At 41.4% G+C, this 23,481-nt stretch overlaps 1 protein-coding gene across 1 annotated transcript in view; it reads right to left on the reverse strand.

Moving 5' to 3' along the window:
• Positions 1-8,682: 8,682 nt before the first annotated feature.
• The window catches only part of LOC127569203 (lysine-specific demethylase 3B-like), a 101,719-nt gene continuing 86,920 nt past the window's right edge, over positions 8,683-23,481 (reverse strand). Inside the window, exons 24-28 of the mRNA XM_052013608.1 lie at positions 21,740-21,763; positions 16,582-16,721; positions 14,372-14,548; positions 13,671-13,805; positions 8,683-12,201 (exon numbers count right to left, since the gene is read on the reverse strand). Of these exons, the coding sequence (XP_051869568.1) occupies positions 12,121-12,201; positions 13,671-13,805; positions 14,372-14,548; positions 16,582-16,721; positions 21,740-21,763 (557 nt within the window). The 3' untranslated portion in view covers positions 8,683-12,120. The remainder of the gene's footprint in view (positions 12,202-13,670; positions 13,806-14,371; positions 14,549-16,581; positions 16,722-21,739; positions 21,764-23,481) is intronic.

Here is a 23,481-nt window from a genome sequence, read left to right on the forward strand (position 1 = left end):
TGCCGAAGAGCGTGGCCTCGCTCTTCGCGCGGTTAACTCTGGCCCCTGATGCCAACTCAAACTGGTTGCAGATGCTGATCAATCTGCGAACTGACTTTGGGTCCGAGCAGAAGGCGGCGACGTCGTCCATGTACAGGGAGGTTTTCACCTGGGTGCCCTCACTGCCTGAATGTCACTGTCTTGAATGATGGCTTAACCAGTTCTCATTCTCATGCTCGATTCCAGCATCTTCAGTCTCTTGTGTCTTTGTTGTACTACTCCACTGCAAAGTCTCTACAAGGTTATGCCGACTTTGCAATATCTTTTTCCCATTATGGAGCGATCCAATACCAGAGGACATGCACTTAACCATAGAACCATAGAGCAATATGGCACAATACAGGCCCTTTGGCCCACCATGTTGTGCCACCCTTCAAACCACACCTAAGACTATCTAACTCCTTCCTCCCACACAGCCCTCTAACTTAAATTCCTCCATATGCTTATCTAACAATCTCATGAACTTGTCCAATGTATCAGCCACCACCACCCCAGGCAGCGCATTCCATGCACCAACTACTCTCTGGGTGAAAAACCTCCCTCTGACATCACCCCTGAACTTCCCACCCAATACCTTAAAGCCATGTCCTCTTGTTTTGAGTATTGGCGCCCCAGGAAAGAGGCGCTGGCTGTCCACTCTATCTATTTCTCTCAATATCTTGTATACCCCTATCATGTCTCCCCTCATCCTCCTTCTCTCCAATGAGAACAGCACTAGCTCCTTTAGTCTCTCCTCATAATCCAGGCAGCATTCTGGTAAATCTCCTCTGCACCCTTTCCAATGCCTCCACATCCTTCCTATAATGAGGCGACCAGAACTGGACACAGTACTCTAGGTGTGGCCTAACCAGAGTTTTGTAAAGCTGCATCATCACTTTGTGGCTCTTAAACTCGATCCCCCGACTTATGAAAGCTAACATCCCATAAGCTTTCTTAACTACCCTATCCACCTGCGAGGCAACTTTCAGTGATCTGTGGATATGAACCCCCAGATCCCTCTGCTCCTCTACATTGCCCAGAATCCTGCCATTTACCTTGTACTCTGCCTTGGAGTTTGTCCTTCCAAGGTGTACTACCTCACACTTCTCTGGATTGAATTCCATCTGCCACTTGTCAGCCCAGCTCTGCATCCTATCAATATCCCTCTGCAAGTTTCTACAGCCCTCCACACTATCCACAACACCAACAATCTTTGTGTCATCTGCAAACTTGTTAACCCACCCTTCTACCCCCTCATCTTAGTCGTTAATAAATATCACAAAAAGTAGAGGTCCCAGAACCGATCCCTGCGGGACACCACTCATCACAGCCCTCCAATCCAAATGCACTCCCTCCACCACAACCCTCTGCTTTCTACAGGCAAGCCAATTTTGAATCCACACGGCCAAGCTTCCCTGGATCCCTTAGCCTCTGACTTTCTGAAGCCTACCATGCGGAACCTTGTCAAACGCCTTACTAAAATCCATGTAGACCACATCCACTGCACTACCCTCATCAGTCTTCCTGGTCACCTCCTCAAAGAACCCTATCAGACTTGTGAGGCAAGATCTTCCCTTCACAAAGCCATGCTGGCTGTCCCTAATCAGTCCATGTTTCTCCAAATGCTCATAGATCCTATCTCTAAGAATCCTTTCCAACAGCTTACCCACCACAGACGTAAGGCTCACCGGTCTGTAATTCCCTGGACTATCTCTACTACCTTTTTTGAATAAGGGGACCACATTTGCCACCCTTCAATCCTCCGGTACCATCCCCATTGACATCGAGGACTCAAAGATCCTAACCAATGGTTCAGCAATCTCCTCCCTTGCCTCACGAAGCAGCCTGGGGAATATTCCCTCAGACCCCGGGGACTTATCTGTCCTAATATTTTCTAACAGCTCCAACACATCCTCTCTCTTAATATCTACATACTGTAGAAAATTACCCTCACCTACACTGTTCTCAGCATCATCAAGACCCCTCTCCTTGGTGAATACTGAAGAGAAGTATTCATTGAGAACCTCACCCACTTCCACATCTTCCAGGCACATCCTCTGTCTTTAATCAGACCTACTTTTACCCTAGCCATCCTTCTGCTCTTTACATACGAGAAAAAAGCCTTGGGATTCTCCTTAACCCTACTCGCCAAAGCCTTTTCATGTCCCCTTCTCGCTCTCCTCAGCCCTTCCTTAAGTTCCTTCCTTGCTACTCTATATCCCTCATGAGCCCTGTCTGATCCTTGCTGCTTACACCTTATGTATGCTGCCTTCTTCTTCCTAACTAGTTGTTCCACCTCTCTCGTCACCCACGGTTCCTTCACCCTACCATTCCTTCTCTGCCTCAGCGGGACAAATTTATCCCTAACATCCTGCAAAAGAGCCCTGAACATCGACCACATCTCCGTAGTACATTTCCCTTCAAAAATGTCACCCCAATTTACACTCCCAAGTTCTCGCCTTATAGCCTCATAATTCACCTTTCCCCAATTAAATATCTTCCCGTCCTCTTTGCTCCTATCCCTGTCCATGACAATTCTAAAGGTTATGGAGCAATGGTCACTGTCCCCCAAATGCTCACCCACCAATAGATCTGTCACCTGACCCGGTTCATTACCTAAAACTAGATCTAATATGGCATTTAAGGTGAGGGGGGTAGGTTCAGAACAGATGGGCGGGGGTACGTTTTTTTACTGAGAGATTGGTGGATGCCTGGAATGCATTGCCTGATAGGGTGGTGGAGGCAAATTCATTGGGGGCTTTTAAGGGGGGTTTGGATGGGCACATGAATGGGAGGAAAATGGAGGGATATGGGCATTCTGTACATAGGAGGTATTAGCTACGTCGGCACAACATTGTGAGCCGAAGGGCCTGTTCTGTGCTGTACTGTTCTATGTAAGTGTTCCTCGTCTCTCTGACAGGAGTTCTGTGAGACCCTTTCATAGCTCCCCATCTTTGATTTCTACTGCTCTCTGGCTCTTTGACCACATTCTTACCAAGACTTGCTGCTATAGCCATGTATCCTTCCTCAGTACTTGCCTTTGTTGCCATCTTGTCCCAAGTGGCTTCCAGCTCTGTTTCCGGGCCTTTCAGTTTGGCCCATGCCAGGATCTCAGGTATGTGCATTCAATTCACCACTTCTCCCTACAGTTTTCCCTCCATGTCCTATGCTCCACCATGCGTCAAGACCTTCTGGCCCTCTTTCTTTCTCTCCCACAGCTCCAGGCCTTGCTTTCCCAAATGTGCTGTGGTCCACAATTCTTCTTCATCCTCTGCTGGATCCATTCCTTCAACCAGCAGCTCTTCATGTTCCTGGCCTCACAGAGGTTCAAAAACTCGCCCACCTCTAAGGCAGTCGAAGATCCATCTGGACTTCCTCCCTCTCCCACCTGACTCCAGGCTGCCGAAGATCCATCTAGACTTCCTCGTTCCTCCGAAGCTCTGTCAGTACCACCTCACTCTCCCACCCGGCCCCAAGTTCCCAACGCTCCACTGGATCTTTCTCTTCCGTCCTCCATCTCTGTTCTCACTGCAGCCCCCTACCTTCTGACCTCATATCCCACCAGCAGTCCCCGCACTACACTTACTACTTCCTCCTCCCCTCTTTCCCCTGAGATTCCCCCCCTCACCTCCCCCAAGTCCCCCCTCCTATTACCCTCATCTCCCCCTTCTGACCTCAATCCTTTTCCCAGCTCCAACCCCTGCTAGGTCTTCACCATCTCCCATGACCTCCCCCTCTCTGACGCTGAGTGGTCTGTCCTCAGCAAAGGCCTGATCTTTGTCCCCCTCGATGAGTTCTGGACCTGCCGTAACATGGAGCTCCTCTTCTGTCGCCTCCACCTCTGTGCCTATTTCTTTGGCAAGGAATCCTCACCTCCCAATGATAACCCCTTCTCACATCTCCAGCACTCCCCTTCCTCTTGGGCACCCCCTTTGAGCCTTTTACCCTCCCTTGAACTTTTCATCTCCAATTGCAGCCATGACATCGACTGCCTCGACTCCTCCACTCTTCTGGCCTGCTCCAACCTCACGCCCCCTCCATTCACTTTGCACTTATCGCAACCTTTTCCTCAAACCTGCAGACAAGGGTGGTGCCGTTGTAGTCTGCCAGACTGACCTCTGCCTTGCAGAGGCCAGACAACAGCTCTCGGATACCTCGTCCTGCCAGTCTCTGAATGATGACCCCACCAACAAACACCAGGCCATCATCTCCTGCACTGTCACATTACATCAGGAGATCTCCCCTCCACAACCTCTAACATGACAGTGCCTCAACCCTGCACTTCTCGCTTCTATCTCTTACCCCAAGATCCACAAACAGGACTGTCCTGGTAGGCCCATTGTTTCTGCCTGCTCTTGCCCCACCAAACTTATTTCGTCATACTTTGACTCCATCCTGTCTCCTCTTGTCCTGTCCCTTCCCACCTACATCCGGGACACCTTGCGTACCCTCCACCATTTGGACAATTTCTCATTCCCTGGCCCCCACTGCCTCATGGATGTTCAGTCTTTATACACCTCCATCCCCCATCAGGAAGGTCTGATAGCCCTCCGCTTCTTTCTACAACAAAGATCCAACCAGTTCCCCTCCATCAATACTCTCATCCACTTGGCTGAACTTGTTCTTACCTTAAACAACTTCTCTTTTGACTCCTCTCACTTTCCACAAATCAAAGGTGTAGCTATGGGCACTCACATGGGACCCAGCTATGGCTGTCTTTTTGTTGGCTATGTGGAACAGTCCCTGTCCCAAACCTTCTCCGGTACTACTCCCCAAATCTTTCTCCGTTACATTGATGACTGTATCGGTGCTGCTTCTTGCACCTATGCAGAACTCATCAATTTTATCACCTTTGCCACCAGCTTCCACCCTGCTCTCAAATTCACGTGGACCATTCAACACTTTTCTCCTTTTTCTAGATCTTTGTCCCCATCTCATTAGACAAACTATCCATTGATATTACCTATAAATCCACCAACACCAACAGCTACTTAAGACTACACTTCTGCCCACCCTGTCTCTTGGAAGGATGTCATTCCTTTCTCCCAGTTTCTCCATCTCTGCTGTATCTGCTCTCAAGATGAGGCTTTCTGTTCCAGGACATTTGAAATGCCCTCCTTTTTCAGAAAGTGTGGCTTCCCTTCTGCTGTGGTTGATAGAGCCTGATCTCCCATCTCCTCTGTTTCTCGTACTCCGCCTTCCCCATGACGGATGGAGTTCCTCTCGTCCTCGCCTTTCACCCGATGAGCCTCCACATCCAGCATATCATCCTTCATCATTTCCACCAGGTGCAATGTGATCCCACCACCAGCCTAATCTTCTCCTCCCTACACCTTCCACAGGGACCACTCCCTCTGTGACTCCCTGGTCTGCTCATCTGTCCATACACATCCCTCCCTTACTCCTGGCACTTTCCCCTGATGTCACAGTAGATGTAACACTTGTCCTTATACCTCCTCCCTCACCACCATCCAGGGACCTAAACAGTCCTTCAAGGTGAGGCAAAGGTTCACCTGCATCTCCTCTAACCTCGTCTACTGCATTTGGTGCTCATGCCGTGGCCGACCCTACATCCATGAGACCAAGTGCAGACTCAGCGACCATTTGCTCAGTCTGCAATGCCAATCCCAAGCTCCCAGTTGCAGACCATTTCAATTCCCCTTCCCATTCCCACACTGACCTGTCCATCCTTGGCCTTCTCTACTGCCAGGATGAAGCCCAACGCAAACTTAAGGAGCAACACCTTATATTCCACCTGGGTAGTCTACAACCCAATGGCATGAATATTGAATTTTCCAAATTTTGGGTAAACCCCCCTCACTTTTCTTTTGTTCCCTCTCCTCCCCCCTCCTTCTGATCCTCCAAGTCCTCCCCTTTGTTGTCTCCCTTCCCACCAGCCCCCCTCCACCCATCTTTGTCCCCTTCCCCCTCCTCGCTCCAACCACCCACTTCACACACAGTCTCCCCCCTCTGCCCCCACCCGGTTCCGACTGTCATTCACCTCTTCCCTAATGGTTCCCATTCTCAACTCCATTACTTAACTGAATCCAGCTCATCTCCCTCCAGCAGCTGCCTCCTATCCTCACACTCCCCTTTGCTCCATCTCCTTTTTCTTTCCACTCTCTGTCTGCCTCCATCTATCATTCACCTGCCACAGTCTTCCAACTCCCCTACCTGGCAGCACTACCTGCCTGTAATCTTACACCTCTCCTCAGTCCACCAATCACTTCTGAATCCTTTCTCGCCACTCCCCTCCTCGCCATACTGGCCATCTCACCTCTCCACTCTCAATCCCAATGCAGGGTTTCGACCCAAAACGTCCACAATTTCTTTGTCCTACAGATGCTGCTCAACTCGCTGAGTTCCTCCAGCACATCATTTGTTGCTCCTCATTCTCTAATAACTTCCAGTCTGGTTGAACTGGTTTTCACTTTGAACAATTTTCTTCTCTTAAATAACTTACACCCGTCTGTCAGATATCCTAAACACCCTTTCCCCCACACGCCTACCAGCACTTCAAAACTCCTCACTGGAATTATAAATGCTGCTTCATTACTAGAATAGTAATCCAAGGTAAAAAATGGAACATGCTGGAAGCCCTCAGCAGGTCAGGCAGCATCTGTGGAAAGAGAAAAAGAGTTAACATTTCAGGTGTGTGATCCTTCATCAGAACTGGGAAAGAGAGATTTAAAAAAAGGTACGGCAGCAGAGAAGGTGGGGGAGATGGACTCCCCTTTCAGGTAGATCTCTGACCTGAAACATTAACTGATTTTCCTTTCTCCATGATCAACTTTCCCTTTGTCCTTCCCATCCATTCCTTCCACCACCACCTGTGCAATTTACCATTACCTTATCTCCCTTTCCCACTCTGATGAACAATTTTTGACTGTTAACTGTTTCTTTTTCCACAGATGCTGCCTGACCTGCTCAATGTTTCCAGCACCTTGTTTTTATTTCAGATTTCCAGCTTCCACAGTTTTTGTTTGGATTTACATTTACTGATAACCCAAAGGCCTGGAGTAAGAATCTGGAGACTCGATTTCTAATCCCACCACACCACCTGTTGATTTTGAGTTCAGTTAATTACCTAGAAATTAAAAAAAACCTCATTCCCATAACTAATTGGAATCTCGCTTCCAATCCTGTTCTTTGTCTTATGTACTTTCTATACCACAGCCCAGGAAGTTATTCATTTCATGTGAAGAAACTACATCAAAAACTAAGTTTCAGGCCATATTTCTCTGTTAAGACAAGTGATGTACATCCCTCTGACATATATTGGAATTGATGTTTAGGGTAATCTCTCATCCCTTTGGGCAATCAAACACATTCAGTAACCATTTTGCTAAACTTGTTTTACCAAGAAATTAATCTTGAGCAACCTATAACTTAACATTTCATCTCACACCTTCATTCAAACTCTCAAGATCACTGGCCTCAACATCATTCAAAATTCACCTCGACCTTCAAGAGTTATTTCTCCCTGGCACCTGTTTTCTGAACACTGATCAACTAGATCTTCATTTTCAACCAAGTTTCAGTTTCAGTTTCATTCTTAAAATTCACGTTCTCCTCTCTTTCTCAAGTTACTCACATCATTTTACACATCCCGACCCTCACCATCTGGGACATGCCCTCTTCTCATTACTACCATCAGGGAGGAGGACAGGAGCCTGAAGACTCAGTCTTTCTGAAACAGGTTCTTTCCCTCTGTCATCAGAATTCTGAATGGTCCATGAACACTACCTTGTTACTCCTTTTTGTACGATTTATTTTTGTAATTTATAGTGATTTTGTGTCTTTGCACTGTACTGTTGCAGCAAAACAACAAATTTCACATCACTTAAGTCAGCAATAATAAATTCTGATCCTGTTTTAACATCTTAATACTCTTTCAGAATTAACTGCGAGAGTATAATAAGTTTTTGAGGGTCTATTTAAATTTTTGCCTCTCCCTCTTTTATAGATTGAATTTATGTTTCAGTTCTGAACAGTCTACAGCCATGGGTAAATAAGATAGGCTTGATGGGCCTCCTATGTCATCGTAGTGTAGCCATTAGCGTAATGCTATTGCAGCGCCAGCGAACCAGGTTCAATTCCACTGCTGTCTGTAAGGAGTTTGTACGTTGTCCCTGTGTGTCTGCGTGGGTTTCCTCCGGGTGCTCCAGTTTCCTCCCAAAGACGTACAGGTTAGGAGCTGTGGGCATGCTATGTTGGCGCCAGGAGAGTGGCAACACTTGCGGGCTGCCCCCCAGCACATTCTCAGTAATGCAAAAAGACGCATTTCACTGTAGGTTTTGATATACATGTGACTAATAAATATCATATGATATATGAGAAGATATAAACCATCTATTTTCTGTGGACACAAGTTTCCAAAATTTTTTTGATTTGTTTCAATTTTTGACATTGGCAATATATACTACTTGTACCAATTAATGAACGTGGTTGACTGAGAGGCTTGTAACAAAAACACTACGGACCTACACCCAGCTGTTGCCTTGCACTTCTGCTTGATTAGATAACGATGGTGTAATGCCAAACTACTTTTTTGGAAGGTGTTTAAATTACAGTACATTTAAAGTCACTTAATACCCTGGCGGACTTCATCCTCAGAAACGGTCATAAATAAATCAAGTGGACACAAATATTTTCTTTAAATTTTAATAAGAATATTGAAACCTAAATCAGCCCTTCACAAAATGCTTGCAGTAAATGAAGACAAGTATTCTACATTATGTGACAGATTTTTTTCTTCATTTTATCCTTTTATTAAAAAGTCACAACAGCTTACATATCAACAAAAACATCAGATTTACGAATGGTACTATGGTACCTGCCCAAAAAAAATGAAATACACACTTCTAGAGACAGTTTTGGTTTTAAATACTGAATCCTGGAAGCAGTCTGTTTGGGAAAAATAAAACAGTGGGTATTGTTAAATCTGAACAAATGCCAAAGCTGGAAGTCTGTCATGTGCTGACAGTTGGTATCTTCAAGGGTAATGTCCACATTTTGTGCTCATTTTTCCTTTGAGATCTGGCTAAGTTTTAAGACTGCAGAGGGCATGGCCAAATGCACTTTCCCTCTATGAAGTTAAAAAGTAGGAGAAATACACTGGAAGATGTGGCAGACCTTTAAAATCTCCCCCAATGAGTGTGATTTTTTTTTGTTACCTGCACACTTTTCAGTGTTTTCCTTTCAATAAATGTTGTAAATAGTGCAAAATATTACTACACTGCTGAACCTCACTGACCCAGAGTTGACTTATTCATTGTGGTGTTTAAGGTAAAAAAAAATCATTTCCAGGAAAAGGAAAACCTTTTTTGATGGAGCTTACAGGCAACTGAATACAAAGGGTAAAAGTTATATCCCTATAATGTCCTGCTAATATGTTCCATTGTCAAGTTCAGGATTTCCACATGGAAGTGAAGAATAATTCTCATGTGGAAGTAAAATATTCCATATTTTTTCAATTTTTAAGGAGATTGTTGAGAACTTAAGATATTTCTCAATTATTTCCATGACTCTTGGCAAAGTGTCAAGTGGAATCCAATCACATACAGAATAAACACTGCAATAAGCCAAAGATTTAAATTGACTGGCACGGCAAATAATTATCTGTGAATAATCTCATTTCACTTCATTATATGTATAGGTCAGGTAATCAGATTTGCATTCTGAGTCTCCACCTCCCTCACCATTCTGCATCCTGGCTCTTGCCAGGTTGAAGATGTTTCTGCCCTTCTGTTCAACAGAACGTTTGAATCAGACTCTTCCATTCACGCACAGGGCAAGGTGGAAACTGCCAGCACCAAAACAAAACATAACTTTCCAGGATAAAATCACTGATTCACACCCTTGAACAACTAAGTATCATCACCCTGATTTCAGAGTTCATAAATCCTGTGTTCTAACAATTCACAAAACAAAAATACTAATGCTGGGGTAAAAGAATTTTCAACTTTGTTTTAGAAAGTGCTTCCACACTGATACCATTGCAAGACTGGAGAATTAATCAAGATGCATCAAGTTCTTAATAGTCCCCTTAAAGATTTAAGATATTGCAATTTTAAGCCTTTGAAAACTATTAGCAATACTGAACCTTTGATAACTATTATTGGTAAAGATTCAGACCAGCTCACATACTGGAAATACTTCTCAGACTGCACATCCATATAGCCTAAACAAGTGGATAAAGGGGAGCCCTGCTTGACCAAGACCACTTTAATCACCAAGTATTACCTTAAATCCTCACAGTTTAGCATTAGATCTGCAGTGGAAATCAGATGAAGCAACGAGAGATAGACTGTTTCAAATATTTTGACCATATTTTGTTCAGTATGGTTCAAAATGCATGTTTAGACATCCTTATCTTTACTCCATTGTGCTGATATCAAACACAGAAAGCCTCAGGAGCTAAGGAGGGAGGCACGATGCTGTAGCAGGTCATGCTGATGCCTCACAGATCCAGCCACCCTGGGTTCAATACTGACTGACAGTGCTGTCTATGTGGAGCTTGCATGTTTTTTGTGTGACCACATAGCTTTCTGCTGGGTGCACCAGTTTCCTTCCATATCACAAAAACATGTTGTAGGTGGTAGGAGAATCAGGGGGAAGTTGATGGGAATGTAAGAGAGAATAGGTTACAGGGAATACAAAGGGGGAATGAGTGTGGGATCAAGCTAAAAACTGGCATCGACTAGATGGACTGAATGGCTTCCTTCTATGTTGCAAAATATTAAGATTAATTTTTTGAGGGGGTCATGGGGGATTGAAGAGGTCATAATATGTTTTCAGCTAATCAATATTGCATGAATATTTCTCCACAAGTTAACAGTTTAAAAAAATCAATTCAGAGGTATTACCTTAATAGCAGCTGACTCCAGTTTAGTATTGAGATTTTGTTTTGTCACTCAAGATCTTCATGTGGCAAACCCTCAAATTACGTGCACTTAATTCTTTCCTTACTGCCCAGTTCACTGTCTGTCTGATGTCTGACAGTGAAACTGGTATTTCTCCAGATGACACAACTAAATTTCAACTTTAAACAAAGGAACTCAAACAACATGCTTGTGCCTATAGGACCAGATTCTTCATGGCACAACATTTCGCTGACAGAAACATTAGGAGCATGCTTCGCAAATAAACTGACAGAGAAAAGTGTGGCATTTTTGTCTTGCCTGCTTCAAAAGGAGCATTATTTATGCTTCCAGGTGAAGCAAAAGACTGCAGCAGGCCTGTCAAAAAGATTTATTCAGAAAGAGATTGCTCCTTTATATAGTAAAATAACCTGTTCTTTTTAAATATGAAGTTGAGACACAAAAATCCAACTTGGAAAATGAAAGAAACAAAATTAATTTCTGACATTTCTACATTTCTGAAATTTTAACATCCACAGACTTAACCAGAAATCCAATTCTGCCTCCCACCTCTGTTTGCAGTTGGGGACTGGAGGGAATGGATAATGAGTGATCCAGATATTATTCTAAACTATAATTTGTAACATGTTAACTCTTATCTCTTCACCTGATTTAGCAGTTAGTTTTTGATTCCAGTAAGGTCTGGCTGTAACTATGAGTGCCCAGGTACAATGCAGAAACAGCTCAGTCACGATGAGTCTCTGGAATGGCGTAAAGATCTTTAAGAAAATGAAACTTAAATAAAACCAGGGATCACTTGATCATAGTTAATGTGAGCCAACGAAAAGTCTTGCTGTCCCTTTAAACTTACTCCTCTTTCTGGGAACGAGTATGTTATAACCATGGGCTATGCTACTTCTATAAGATCACTTTTCATTAACCCAGCGCTTTGTATGAATATGGATAAAGTAAGGGGAAAGGGACTTTTTTTTAAATATAACCACTAACTCAGTGCGAAACTAACTACAATGTGACACTCTCCCAAATCTTCTGTTCCTATAGCTTGCTGCAGAAAACAGCAGAGCTGATACTACATTCCACTGTGATAATGTGGTGAACTTTTATTGAACATCTTAACTTCCACCAAAACATCCTTTCCATTTTTAAATGCATGTAATTCTTAATGAGCGTATGTTACAGAACAGTTCCTCTGAATCACTGATTTCCATTCAAGGCTCCTCTATGACTTGCCCAGTCTCGGTTCCTCAGCCTTCAGAGTCCCAACAGCATCTTTCACAGCATGGTAGATAATGTTCTTCACCTGAGGACAAGAAGCTTTATTCTTACCCATGGTCTACACAATTGAAAATTCAACATCAACATTCAGATTATTAACAGACATCTTAAAAATAATAGGAAAAAGCAACTGTTAATTTTTTTTTAAAAAAGGAGAAATTATAAATGCCTCAAGTACCTTGCATATTCAGTTTTATCCTCAGACATCTCTTTTGCCAATTCAGCACCAAGTAACCTCAGCCTCGATGACTGATTCACCGGCAGACTGATTTTACAGGCGACTGTGGCCATGAACAAATAAATGAACAAGGCAACCCCAGCATCATGGAGGGGTTGTGTTCCGAGAAAACCATTTGTATCTTGATTTTCTGTAATGCAAACCCCTCCCTTTCCCATTGAATCCCATGATACAAGCGGAGATGCATTCCTACAGGATGTTTTTCTCTCTCACATTAAGCCATTTTATTGGCGATGGCAAAGTGACCCAGTGCTATTATTTAACAGCCGAGGCCAACATTAGACTTGGGATGGACAAGGCTCGTGCTAAAGAAACAAGTTTTGTCAATTTTTATTTGTAGTCACTCAGTACCGTGGGGGAATAAGATTTGGACATGATGTCACCCTGTCGATTGGGTTGGCAGTCACACAGAGTCCCTCCTCTGCCATGGCCTCTCCAGTCTGAGCATGTGAACAGACTTCTCAGAATGCAGTGTTGGCACGGCGTTGCTGTGCTCTTCACCTGCAAAGCGTTTTCTTTAAGGTTCATGAACAAGGAAAGCGCTTAAGAAGTGGGGATATCAGGGAAATAGATGGAATTTGAGGATCCGGGATCATGGGAGAAAGGTGGTGCAGTAGGAATTCAGGGGCATAATGGGTTAAAGGTAGGTGACATAGTGGAAGTGGAATAAAGGCTGAGGGATTATGTTAAGGAGCCGGTTCAAGAGCAGGCCATGGGTACTACAGCTGTCCACAATACAGTGCATCACAGATGAAGAGCGTGGCAACACTGCACTTAGACGTTTATTCACATGTCCTTGGACTGGAGTGCGCACGGCAAAGGACAGACTCGGCTGTGACTGCCAAACCAATTGACCTGGTGATGTCATATCCATATCTTATTGTCCCATAGCACTGAGTGGTAAAAATAAAAATGGACAACATTTGTTGTTTCTTTTGCATTTTGTGTTTATTTATTTTTTCCCACATGAATTCCGTAAGAGTGAATTTTATTCTCTATCTTAAATTTTTGGGTAGTGACTTGTGCAAGTTTCCATAAGCTGAATGGCTGTAACACAGAAGTTACCAGTACAACTTGGCTAGTCACGTAGGGGATGGCTGTACAATGCTTGGAACCAGTGGTAAAGAGCAGGCTGGTTTGGAACAAGACATTACCCTGCTAGTTTGCCTTTGAGATGCATTTGCATTCAAGTAGGAGTTTATTTCAGAACAGATAATTTCATTGGTAATTGGACCTAATCCTTATTGGTACCATACCTGCAATTTATCTTCATGGTTGGTGTGAGTGTTCGACAGGTGCCTGAATTCCTGAGTAAGACGGAAGCAGTGTTTGACATGTTCTGGAGACACAAAGTCTTCAGCTACTTTGATACAACTGTACAGATTGTGTACCTGAAGGAGAGATACAGTCATTACAACATATTTTTGGCACTTATTCCATCCAACATAAAGGCTGAAGAACAAGCAACCATTTATTTAACATGCATAAAAAGAGGTGGGGCTCAGATTAACGAGGCAGAGGCAATGAATAACAAGGAGGAGGGGTGACAGTACTTTATCTTATCTAACTTAAAAGAGAAGGATTTTTAGGAGAAAAAAAGACTGGCTCTTATTTTGTGCTTTTTAGGATTTCAGAAATATCACAAAGCATTTTAAAGCCAGTTAAGTGTTGCTGTGATGCATTCATTGTTGCAATGTCAATAAGAGCACTGGCATGGAAGAAATGGGGTACCAGGCTCCACAATGAAAGTGGCAAGTACTAAAGGTGGCAGTTGAATAAATCTGTCAGACTTAGATTTATATAGCACTTTTCAAAAGCTATGAAGTACTTTTGTTTCTGTTTGGTTACCACTACCCCTCTCTCATAAATCTCAAGTTCACTCTTTCTTAAATCAATATTAAAGCCAACTAAAACCTTGCCTGAGCAGTGGAATCTATTGCTTCTTGACATGTCATACCTGGTGAGGTGCTCCAGCTGGGATGAAGACAGCATCTCCCAAAAATTGTACAATGGCCCAGCCCTGCACACCATACTCCTCATACAGCCGTTTCCGCAGGACCTGGTCCAGGTACCAGCTCTGGTCGTGAATAGGGTCGTGATCAGGTGGATTATCTTGACCTTGCTCTTCTGACACCTAGGCGAGAGGCAAGCATAAGAAATGCTAAATTTATGCAAATGTATCTAATCATCAAGTCACGACCAAGACATGGTAATCCAAAATAGTGGAAAATAAGCTGAAACAGAAAAGGAAGATTTGACTTTAAAACATAAAATTATACATTTAGACTGCATTTTCACAAATTTTCTTAGAAGTTACAGATTCTCAGTAGGATTTGCCATGAAAGTACTGAAGTCAGGAAATGGGATATAAACTGAAAATAAAGTGAATTGAAATGTTACAGCATCACAAGGCGTATGAACTGTAGGAAAAGCATTGCCACGGCAAAGCCAAAGCTAAGTAAATTAATCAACTGGCTTATCAAAAAAATTAGTGGTGATAAAGGAGAACAACTTAAGAAGAGGCATGCTTCTGCATACATACCAGTATCCCTTTGTACAGCTAATCATTACGAGTATAAGCCTACCATACAAGGGTGCACAACATTTAAAAGTGGAGAACAGCACACATTACGTAGTGTGTTTTGTGTAACAACTTATAATTATGAAGTTGTAACTTAATTGACTTCTGCCTATCTGCATTTGATAAATAATTCCATTTCATAGCTTAAAGGGTCAGACAAAGATAATGAGATCATGTTTTGTGCAGAGATGACATACAGCAATTGAGATTACAATTAACAACTTCAAAAAAAGCCAGTAAGAACTTGTGTGGGGGGGAATAGATCTGAAAGTATTTAACGTAGACTTCTGATAGTCAATAACACAGAGCTGTATTTATATAAATGACCCAAAAAGTAAAGCTGAATGCAAGATGCATTAGTGAGTAAATTTGGGACTAAATATACAATGGGCAATGAACAATAAGAAAACAGATCTTCATTGTAAATTCAGATTAGTAGATTTTGCTATTAGTACAGCTGAGGAAGCTAAATTACTCAGGTAAAGATGGTTGAGGAAAACTGGGTAGGATGGAATATCCGTTAACAATTTCCCACTGGGCACCATGATTGGGTATTCCAATATGTCCACATGAAAAAATAATCTGCATAATCAGTATTCCAAGAATGTGGGAAGATGGTTTAAAAAAAAGCCGACAAAATCATTGAGACAGAAGATAGAAAAAAAGAGATGCAAGAATGCAAAATACAGTGCTAAGAATATATTGTGGTCAAGTTGAGCAATACAGTGTACCATCTACAATTTTGATTACAGGATAGAGCAGTATGTACAATGGAGAGAATGCAAAAAAAGAGCAATGAAAATCCTCAAAGTACAAAAGTGTTTTATGGCATTTATATATTGGAGGCGAGTTCGGTGGGGTTTGAGGGTGAGCAGCTGAAGTACTTATCAATACAAAATATTCCATTTTTAGATAAAATAAGCCCAAAATACTCTTCAGAACTTTAATATGTGAAACTTGATTTTTTCTTTGGGCAGGAAGTAAAATATTGGAGAATTTCAAAATTGAGCAAAGTAGATGAATATTTTGGACAGGAAAAACAAACTGCAGTGGGAAATGGCCTTTCATCATTTCATACCTTTACTTTCCTACAATACCATATTAATACACTCTTGGAACTTTTGTCAGAAAATGTGCTGCACTGCATAAATTTCCACTGACACAGTTGAATGTTGCATTGATCAAAGCTTTTTTCCCCCCATTAAGTGTTGAGGTATTACACTAATGATGGGTTGAAGGTTATGACTTCAGAAAGAAATGACTAAATGTCTAAAGCAAGAATCATGACAGATTCTGAGCTGGTAGGTATATAGAAGTACCACACCAAGAGGGCATCCTGCCAAAATAATAACAGCTGATTAAAAATGAGCAATGTATGACAAATGTTCAGACAGGGCAATAAGACAAAGGGTTATAATGTTTTTTGAAATTAGGAGATGAATGTATAAAAAATTCTTGCCTGAAGAGATTCAATGGGTTAGTTTCCAATTATTAGCATGGAGCAACTGGAATTCTCTACAATGCCATCATTCAACATAATGCTTTCATCAACAGCCATTCACAGTGAAGTTCAATCTGAAGCTCACCTTTCTCAACAGCTCTCTGATCTTTTCAGCATCTTTTGCTGCGTAGATATGCCAGAGTGCACCTGCCTTCTCTTTGCTCTTGTGGATTCTTTTCTTTGTCACCTCATCCACATCACCTTCTTCGATGGTCTTCATTACCTCTGATCACATAGAGCATAATAATGCATGATACACAATACAGCACCTTCAGCATAAACAAAATATCCTAAGCTATTATACAGAGACAACATTAGAAATAAATGAGTGCTGAACAAAGGAGCAAATATTGAGATAACCAAAAGATTGGTGAAAGTTGTAGGCTTTTAGAAGACGTTATGAGGGACATAGAATAGGAATTGCATACTGTGAAGCTTTGGCAGCAGAAGGCACAGCCAGTATCAGTGCAGCAAGGGGGATCATGGCTTGGAAAGGTTGTAGCCAGGGAGAGTTGGCAAGGCACTAAGGGATTTAACCATGGAGATGAGAACTTTAAATTGGCGGTCCCATGAAATGAGGCACTAAGTTAGGACAACAAAGAACAGTGCTCATGAGTAAAGCAGGGCATGGAAAGGACAGTTGAGTTTTACACAAGCTCAAATTTACATAGGGCAGAAGGATGGCAGGCTGGCAAGAAAAGGTGAAGAAATGCATGGCAGAAATGTCCATGTTGAGTTGACGGACTGATGCAGATTGGGCTCCATATATTCCTCCTAGTACCCAGTTATCTCTGCAACAATAAGCTACAGTTCTGTAATGCTAACATTGTAATAAAGTATTAGAAATGATTAAACAATGAAGGATGTAGACTCTAAACTACAACAGAATTTGATGTTGAATTCTCAGTTCTTGTTTTAATTTGCAAAGACTCACCATTGTTATTTTATATAATTTTGTGTACTCAATATAATGCCAAACCTCCATTTAACTTCCAATCATTTGTGTATCACAAAATTAATGAAAAGTTTTTTGTATTTTAAATGACAACTAGGAATCTTAATCTGCATCAGTTAATCACCTGATATATATTATAAAACATATTAAACATCCAAGAAAAAGTATGGAGAAAAAATGCTCACATGCTCTGCATTTCTTTAAAAAAAACTACTGGGTTCAGATTGGATAAATACAAATTTACTCTTGTATAAGATAATGAATATTACAATCCAACTTTTTAAGAATCAAATGGATGAATTGATCAAATAAATAACAACAGTGGGTGCTATCTGAGATTTAAAAAAAAACAGGAAATACTCAGCAGGTCTGGCAGCATCTGTGGAAAGTATGACAGAGTTAACACTTCAGGTTGGTGACTTTTTAAAATCACAAATAGAAGTTAGAAATGAAGTTTCAAGTTGCAGAGAAGTGTGGAGGTACAGAGAACAAAAGGAAAGGTCTGTAATACAGTTGCATGTGACAACAGTACTGGCTGAGAGTTGTTAAAAGCTAATGTATAACAAAAGGTATGTCTGAAGACGTAAATAGGATATGATAAATGAGATTTGAAATTACTAGAAGCTGAAACAAAAAACTGTCTGAAATGTAAAATGCATAAATAGGAATGGGCAATTTTTATCAATGTTGAATCCTGAAGGTGGTAAATTGTCAAGTCACCAGTCGAGGTTCTGTTTCATGACCTTCATTAAAACAAGGTAGGAGGCCAAAAACGGAGGGCAGATTGGGAATGCGATGGAGAATTAAAGTTACAGGCAACTGGAAGCTCACCCTTGCTGACTGAACAGAGGTGTGCTGCAAAGCATTCCCCCTTCTGTATTTGATTTCCCCAAATGAAGAGACCACCAGATTGTGAGCACTGAATGTAGCATACTGAATTGGTAGTACAAGTAAATTTGCTGCTTCACCTGAAAAGATGGGAGAGTAACGTGGTAGTTAAGTTACTGGACTAGCATCCAGAGTTCTGAACCACTGATCAAGAGACAAGAGCTTTAACCGCACTATGACAGCTTGAGAATTTAAAATAGAGTAATTAAATAAATCCAAAATGAAAAATATCTAGCCTCAGTAACCATACAATTACCAAGTTGTCATAAAAATTCATTTGGTTCATTGATGTCCTTCAGGGAAGGAAGTCTGCCAATGATACTAGGTCTGGCCTACATTTGACTCCAGACCTACCAAAGTGGATGAACCTCAACTATCTCTTCAATTCAGGACAATTAGGTCTGAACAATAAATGTCAGCATTGCCAGGTTGGGGAGATGCAAGAGAAAACTGAGTTGCAAAGGGAATGTTGAAAAAAGTACAGGGGAAAATAATGTACGTCCAGTGGGGTTATCACATTGGAGTAACAGGAATTACAGAGGATGATCCACAGAATGAGAAGACTGGTTGAAAGTCAGGACAAGCACCCTTATGCGAGTTCTGTATGAGAACAGAAAGCTACACCAATGCAGTAATCAATATACCAGAGAGATAGAGAGATGAGGAAGGATTCAAGTTGGAAATTTTCAATGCATCACACAGAGTGAGGCATAGCTCAAATCCACATGGGTTCTCTTGCTTTTATTTAGAGGGAGTGAATGAAGTTAAAAGGAGAAATTGCTCAATGTGAAAATGACTTCAGCCACACAAAGCCTTGCATCAGTGGTGGGGAAAATTACTAGAGAAAATTCTAACAGATAGGATTCATGTACTGTATATTTTGAACTGCAAGGGCTGATCAGGAATAATCAGCATGGCTTTGTGTGGGAGGATACCCTGTCTCACTAATTTGACTAAAATTTTTGAGGGGTAACTAAGATTGATGGAGTGTATTGATGTTGTTTATATGGACTTTAGTAAGGCATCTGACAAGGTCACAAATAGTAGGTTGGTCCAGAAGGTTAAAGCCATGAGATTCAAGGCAATCTGGCTAATTGGTTCCAAAATTGGCTCGTTGTTAGGAGGCGGGGGTAGTGGTGGAAGGACGCTTTTCTGATTGGAAGTTGGTAAACCAGTGGTGTACCACAGCAATCAGTGCTGGGACCTTTGTTTATTGTGATAAATATTAACAACTTGGACGTGAATGTAGGAGGTACGATAAGCAAGCTTGTGGATAGCACAAAAGTTGGTGTTGTGGATACAGGAAGGTTGTCTAAGGCTATGGCAGGATATAGATTAGATGGAAAGTTGAGTGGAGCATTTGCAGATGGAATTTAATCCTGACGGGTGTGAGGAGATAGATTTTGGAAGTCAAAGAGGGGTTGGATATAGACAGTAGGCACTAGGAATGTTGAACAGAGAGACCTTGGGGTTCAAGTCCACAGATCTCAGTAAGTGGCAACACAGGTGAAAAGGGTGGTGAAAAAGGTATGACATGTTTGGCTTCATAGGTTGGGGCATAGAATACAAAAGTCGGGATATTACTTTGCAACATTACAAAATGCTGGTTAGACTGCACTTGGAGTATTGTGTGCAACTCTGGTCAGCTCACTATGGGGAAGGATGTTATTGCGCTGGAGAGAATGCAGATGAGATTCACCTGGAAGCTGCTTGGATTGGAGGACGTTAGTTATGGGGAGAGATTGGGTAGGCTGGACTTGTTTTCCCTAGAGAGAAGTAGGCAGAGGGATGACCCAATAGTGATATATAAAACTACGAGAAGTACAGGTAGGGTAAATAGAATCTTTTTTCCATGGTAGAGGCATCAAAGACAAATAAGATTTAGACAGGCAAATTAAACAGTCCTATTGCAGGCAAATGGGATTATTGTAGATGGGCAGAAAGGTCAGCATGGTTGCAGTAGGCTGAAGAGCCTGTTTCTGTGCTGTATGATTCTATGACTCTAAAGGAGGGTGGTGGTGGAGGGGGGCCTCTGTTCACAGAAAAAGCAAAGAACCCTCAGACTTACCTGGAGTCAGATATGGGAGAGGAGGGATTGGACATCCATTGCTCAAATGAGCTGGTTAGGGGCAAAAAGCTAAACTGTTAAATTAGTGGAGAATGTCTAAAACGTCATGGATATAGGTGGAAAGACAATGGATGAAGAAAGGAGTAGGGTTAATGTAGGAAGAGATGAGTTCTTTGGGATAAGAGCAGGCTGATACGATTGCCCTGCTGGGAGAGAACCATTTGTAGATCTTAGGAAGGAGATGAGTTGTGTCTTGGGAACAACAAGGCTGTAGCTGTGGAGGGAAGATCTCAGAGAAATTGAGGGAAGTCGCTTTCTAGTGGTTTAATGTTCAGTGTCAGGCTCAAAGCCCAGAGGATTTACAAGGAACTGGTGCTCGGCTTCTGCAAGGTAAAGGACAGTTTACCAAACAATAACAGGGCCCCTGTTGGCAGATTTGATAAGTGTTGTGGTGGTTCTTAGTGAGTGGAATGCTGCAAATTCAGGTGTAGGCTACAGTGAGTAAGTGGAGTGGAAAACAAAGGACGATGTCAAACTGGCATTTTACAGCTCTGGAAAGGATAAGATGTCAGTGGCTATGGTCTGGGAAGACTGGGAATTCTAAAGATGGAAGAATTCCTTTGCAAAGATGAAAGTGGTGGAGGAAGAACTCAACATGTCAGGCTTGGAATTTATTGAGATGGGAACATAGGGGGATGAGGACCAGAGAGAGATCAAAAGGGACAGTGAAAATACAGCAAGGGGTCAGAACAAAACGAAAGATCAAAGGAATGTTTGAATTTAAGAGTTTAAACTCTAGTATTTGCAGTATTTTGATCTATATTTCTCAAAAGTAAAGCGATCAGCCCAGATAAATATTAGATACAGGTACAAAGGACATAATAATTCCAAGTTACAACTGCACCAGAACAAAGTATGAATCAAGATCAGAATGGAGAATTGGCCCAAGATACAAATTTGAACCTTTCTAAATGTCTTGACAAAGAGAGATTGCAGCTGAAAGTCCAACAGAAATTATTGCCGATTAGCAAGAAAACTGGAGGGATGAAACAAAGGTAACAATGAACTCACAAGATGAGAGTGAAAGACCTTTTGTTTGTCTAAATCATAGAGAAACTCAGAAAACACACAGAACTAGCTATCTTTTTTTCCTGATGCAAAAATTGTTAAATATCAGTTTGGCCATTATTAATGCTACACAGAGCAATATATTTCCTGTCAAATTTAGAATTGTGCCACCACCACCTAATCTTATGAGCAATGGATAAAACAAATGAGAAAAGTTATATTAATGTATTATATGCCTCAAAAACAGAATGAAAATACACAGACCTGCTACTCCACTGTTATCTGTATCTGTGAAGGAGAAAATTCATCATGTGACTAAAACAATTAATTCAATTATCTAGAGACTCCACCCAAAAAATATTACAGATCTATACCCAACTTAAGCTTAATTATTAATAAGATCTTCCTAACTAATTTATCTGACTCAAGATCATCCTGTTAAATATTTTGGGAAATAATTCTTCCCTTTGAAAAGGTGCTGATATTTGGCTGGAATACACTGATACAGTGCCACAGACAGCAGCTGGCACCTAACAAAAGCAGGAGTTATTCTTCTATTAGCCTGGATTGTGAGCAGCAACTTGCTACACAAGCACACATCCAAGAATATCTATTTTGCTTTAACTGCGGATCTTATAATTTATTAAAATTAATAGTTTCCCCAATACTAAATCTGCAGTTTGGTACTCTATTCCCTCAGATGAATAATGCATTGCAGAAGTACAAAACCAAAAATAAAAAATCACCCAAGCTCAACAGACAGCCCAAAATCATGATGGATTAAAAAGAAAACAAAGTTCTACAACAACAAATGTCAGAGCCATTGACTTACAGTTTGCCATATTCTGTTTTAACTAATTGAAAATGCAGCATTCTTATTGGTTTTTGAGGAGTGATCTCCATAACTTCATCCAGTAAAAAGTGTGAGTCAGTGGCTCCGATTGTGATAATGATGAAAAAACAAAGTGCTCCTTCTTTTAAAGTACCACATCACTACATCAAAATATTGCAGCAAAACCTTTCAACTAACATGATTAAAAACAAATATTATCAACAGATGCTTATGTTCTGAATTAATGTTTTATTTCCACTGAAGTTGCGGCTTCAATATTTCAGTGAGATTGTGATAGTTAAATGACTGATGAGGGGCAGTGACACAAGTGATTTGAGTCTCTGTAATTCTAAAAGGTGCAACACATTTCATAGGTTTTAAGACAACAGGGAAGAAAGCTTAGTGCCCAGCTATATCCCAATTTACCCCAGATCTAAACTACAAAATGTTTCATAAATGTGCAGTTTTGATAAGCCATATCGACACCAAGACTCTTACTTTTCTACACTTTCTGAAAAAGTGTGGCAATAAGCTTAAGCAACAAGATTTTTTATAATCAGATCTGCCAAATATGGGGGCTTTGAAAAGGGGCTTGGAGGGGCACATGAACGAGAGGGACATGGGCATTCTGTAGGTATCAGTCAGTGATAACTGATCCAAATATGAAAACAAAGATAATGTCGGGGCAACTGACTCAAAAAGCTGCATACCAAAATTAGCTCAAAACCTGCCTTTACCAATTGTTTCTTAAATTTCATTGTTTCTTGTAGTATTTAATAAATCACTTTCTGAAATAACTATTAAAGTAACAAAGAAAATCCTCTTTTAAAAAAAATATTCTAATAAAGATCAATTTTACAAAAATTATATTTGGGCTTTTCATTCCACATCTCTTGCCCTCCCCACTCCTGTCCATATTTTGGAGCATCAGCATTAGTGTGCTTCATTCAATAACAACTTGCATTCATGTAGCATTTATAATGTTGTAGAAGTCTCAATGCTAAATTTGACAATGAGTTAAACAGATAACCAAAAGCTGATTTTAAGCAAAGGCATAAAATCTACTCTAATGGAAGAGGATGAGGTAGGAGAAAGTAGTTAGAGAAAGAAAATGAAGAGCTTAGGGCCAAACTGAAAACATGGCCACTGATTAAATCAGGAATCTGCTAGTGGT

The sequence above is a fragment of the Pristis pectinata genome, chromosome 4 (genome assembly GCF_009764475.1).
Source record: "Pristis pectinata isolate sPriPec2 chromosome 4, sPriPec2.1.pri, whole genome shotgun sequence".
NCBI lineage: Eukaryota > Metazoa > Chordata > Chondrichthyes > Rhinopristiformes > Pristidae > Pristis > Pristis pectinata.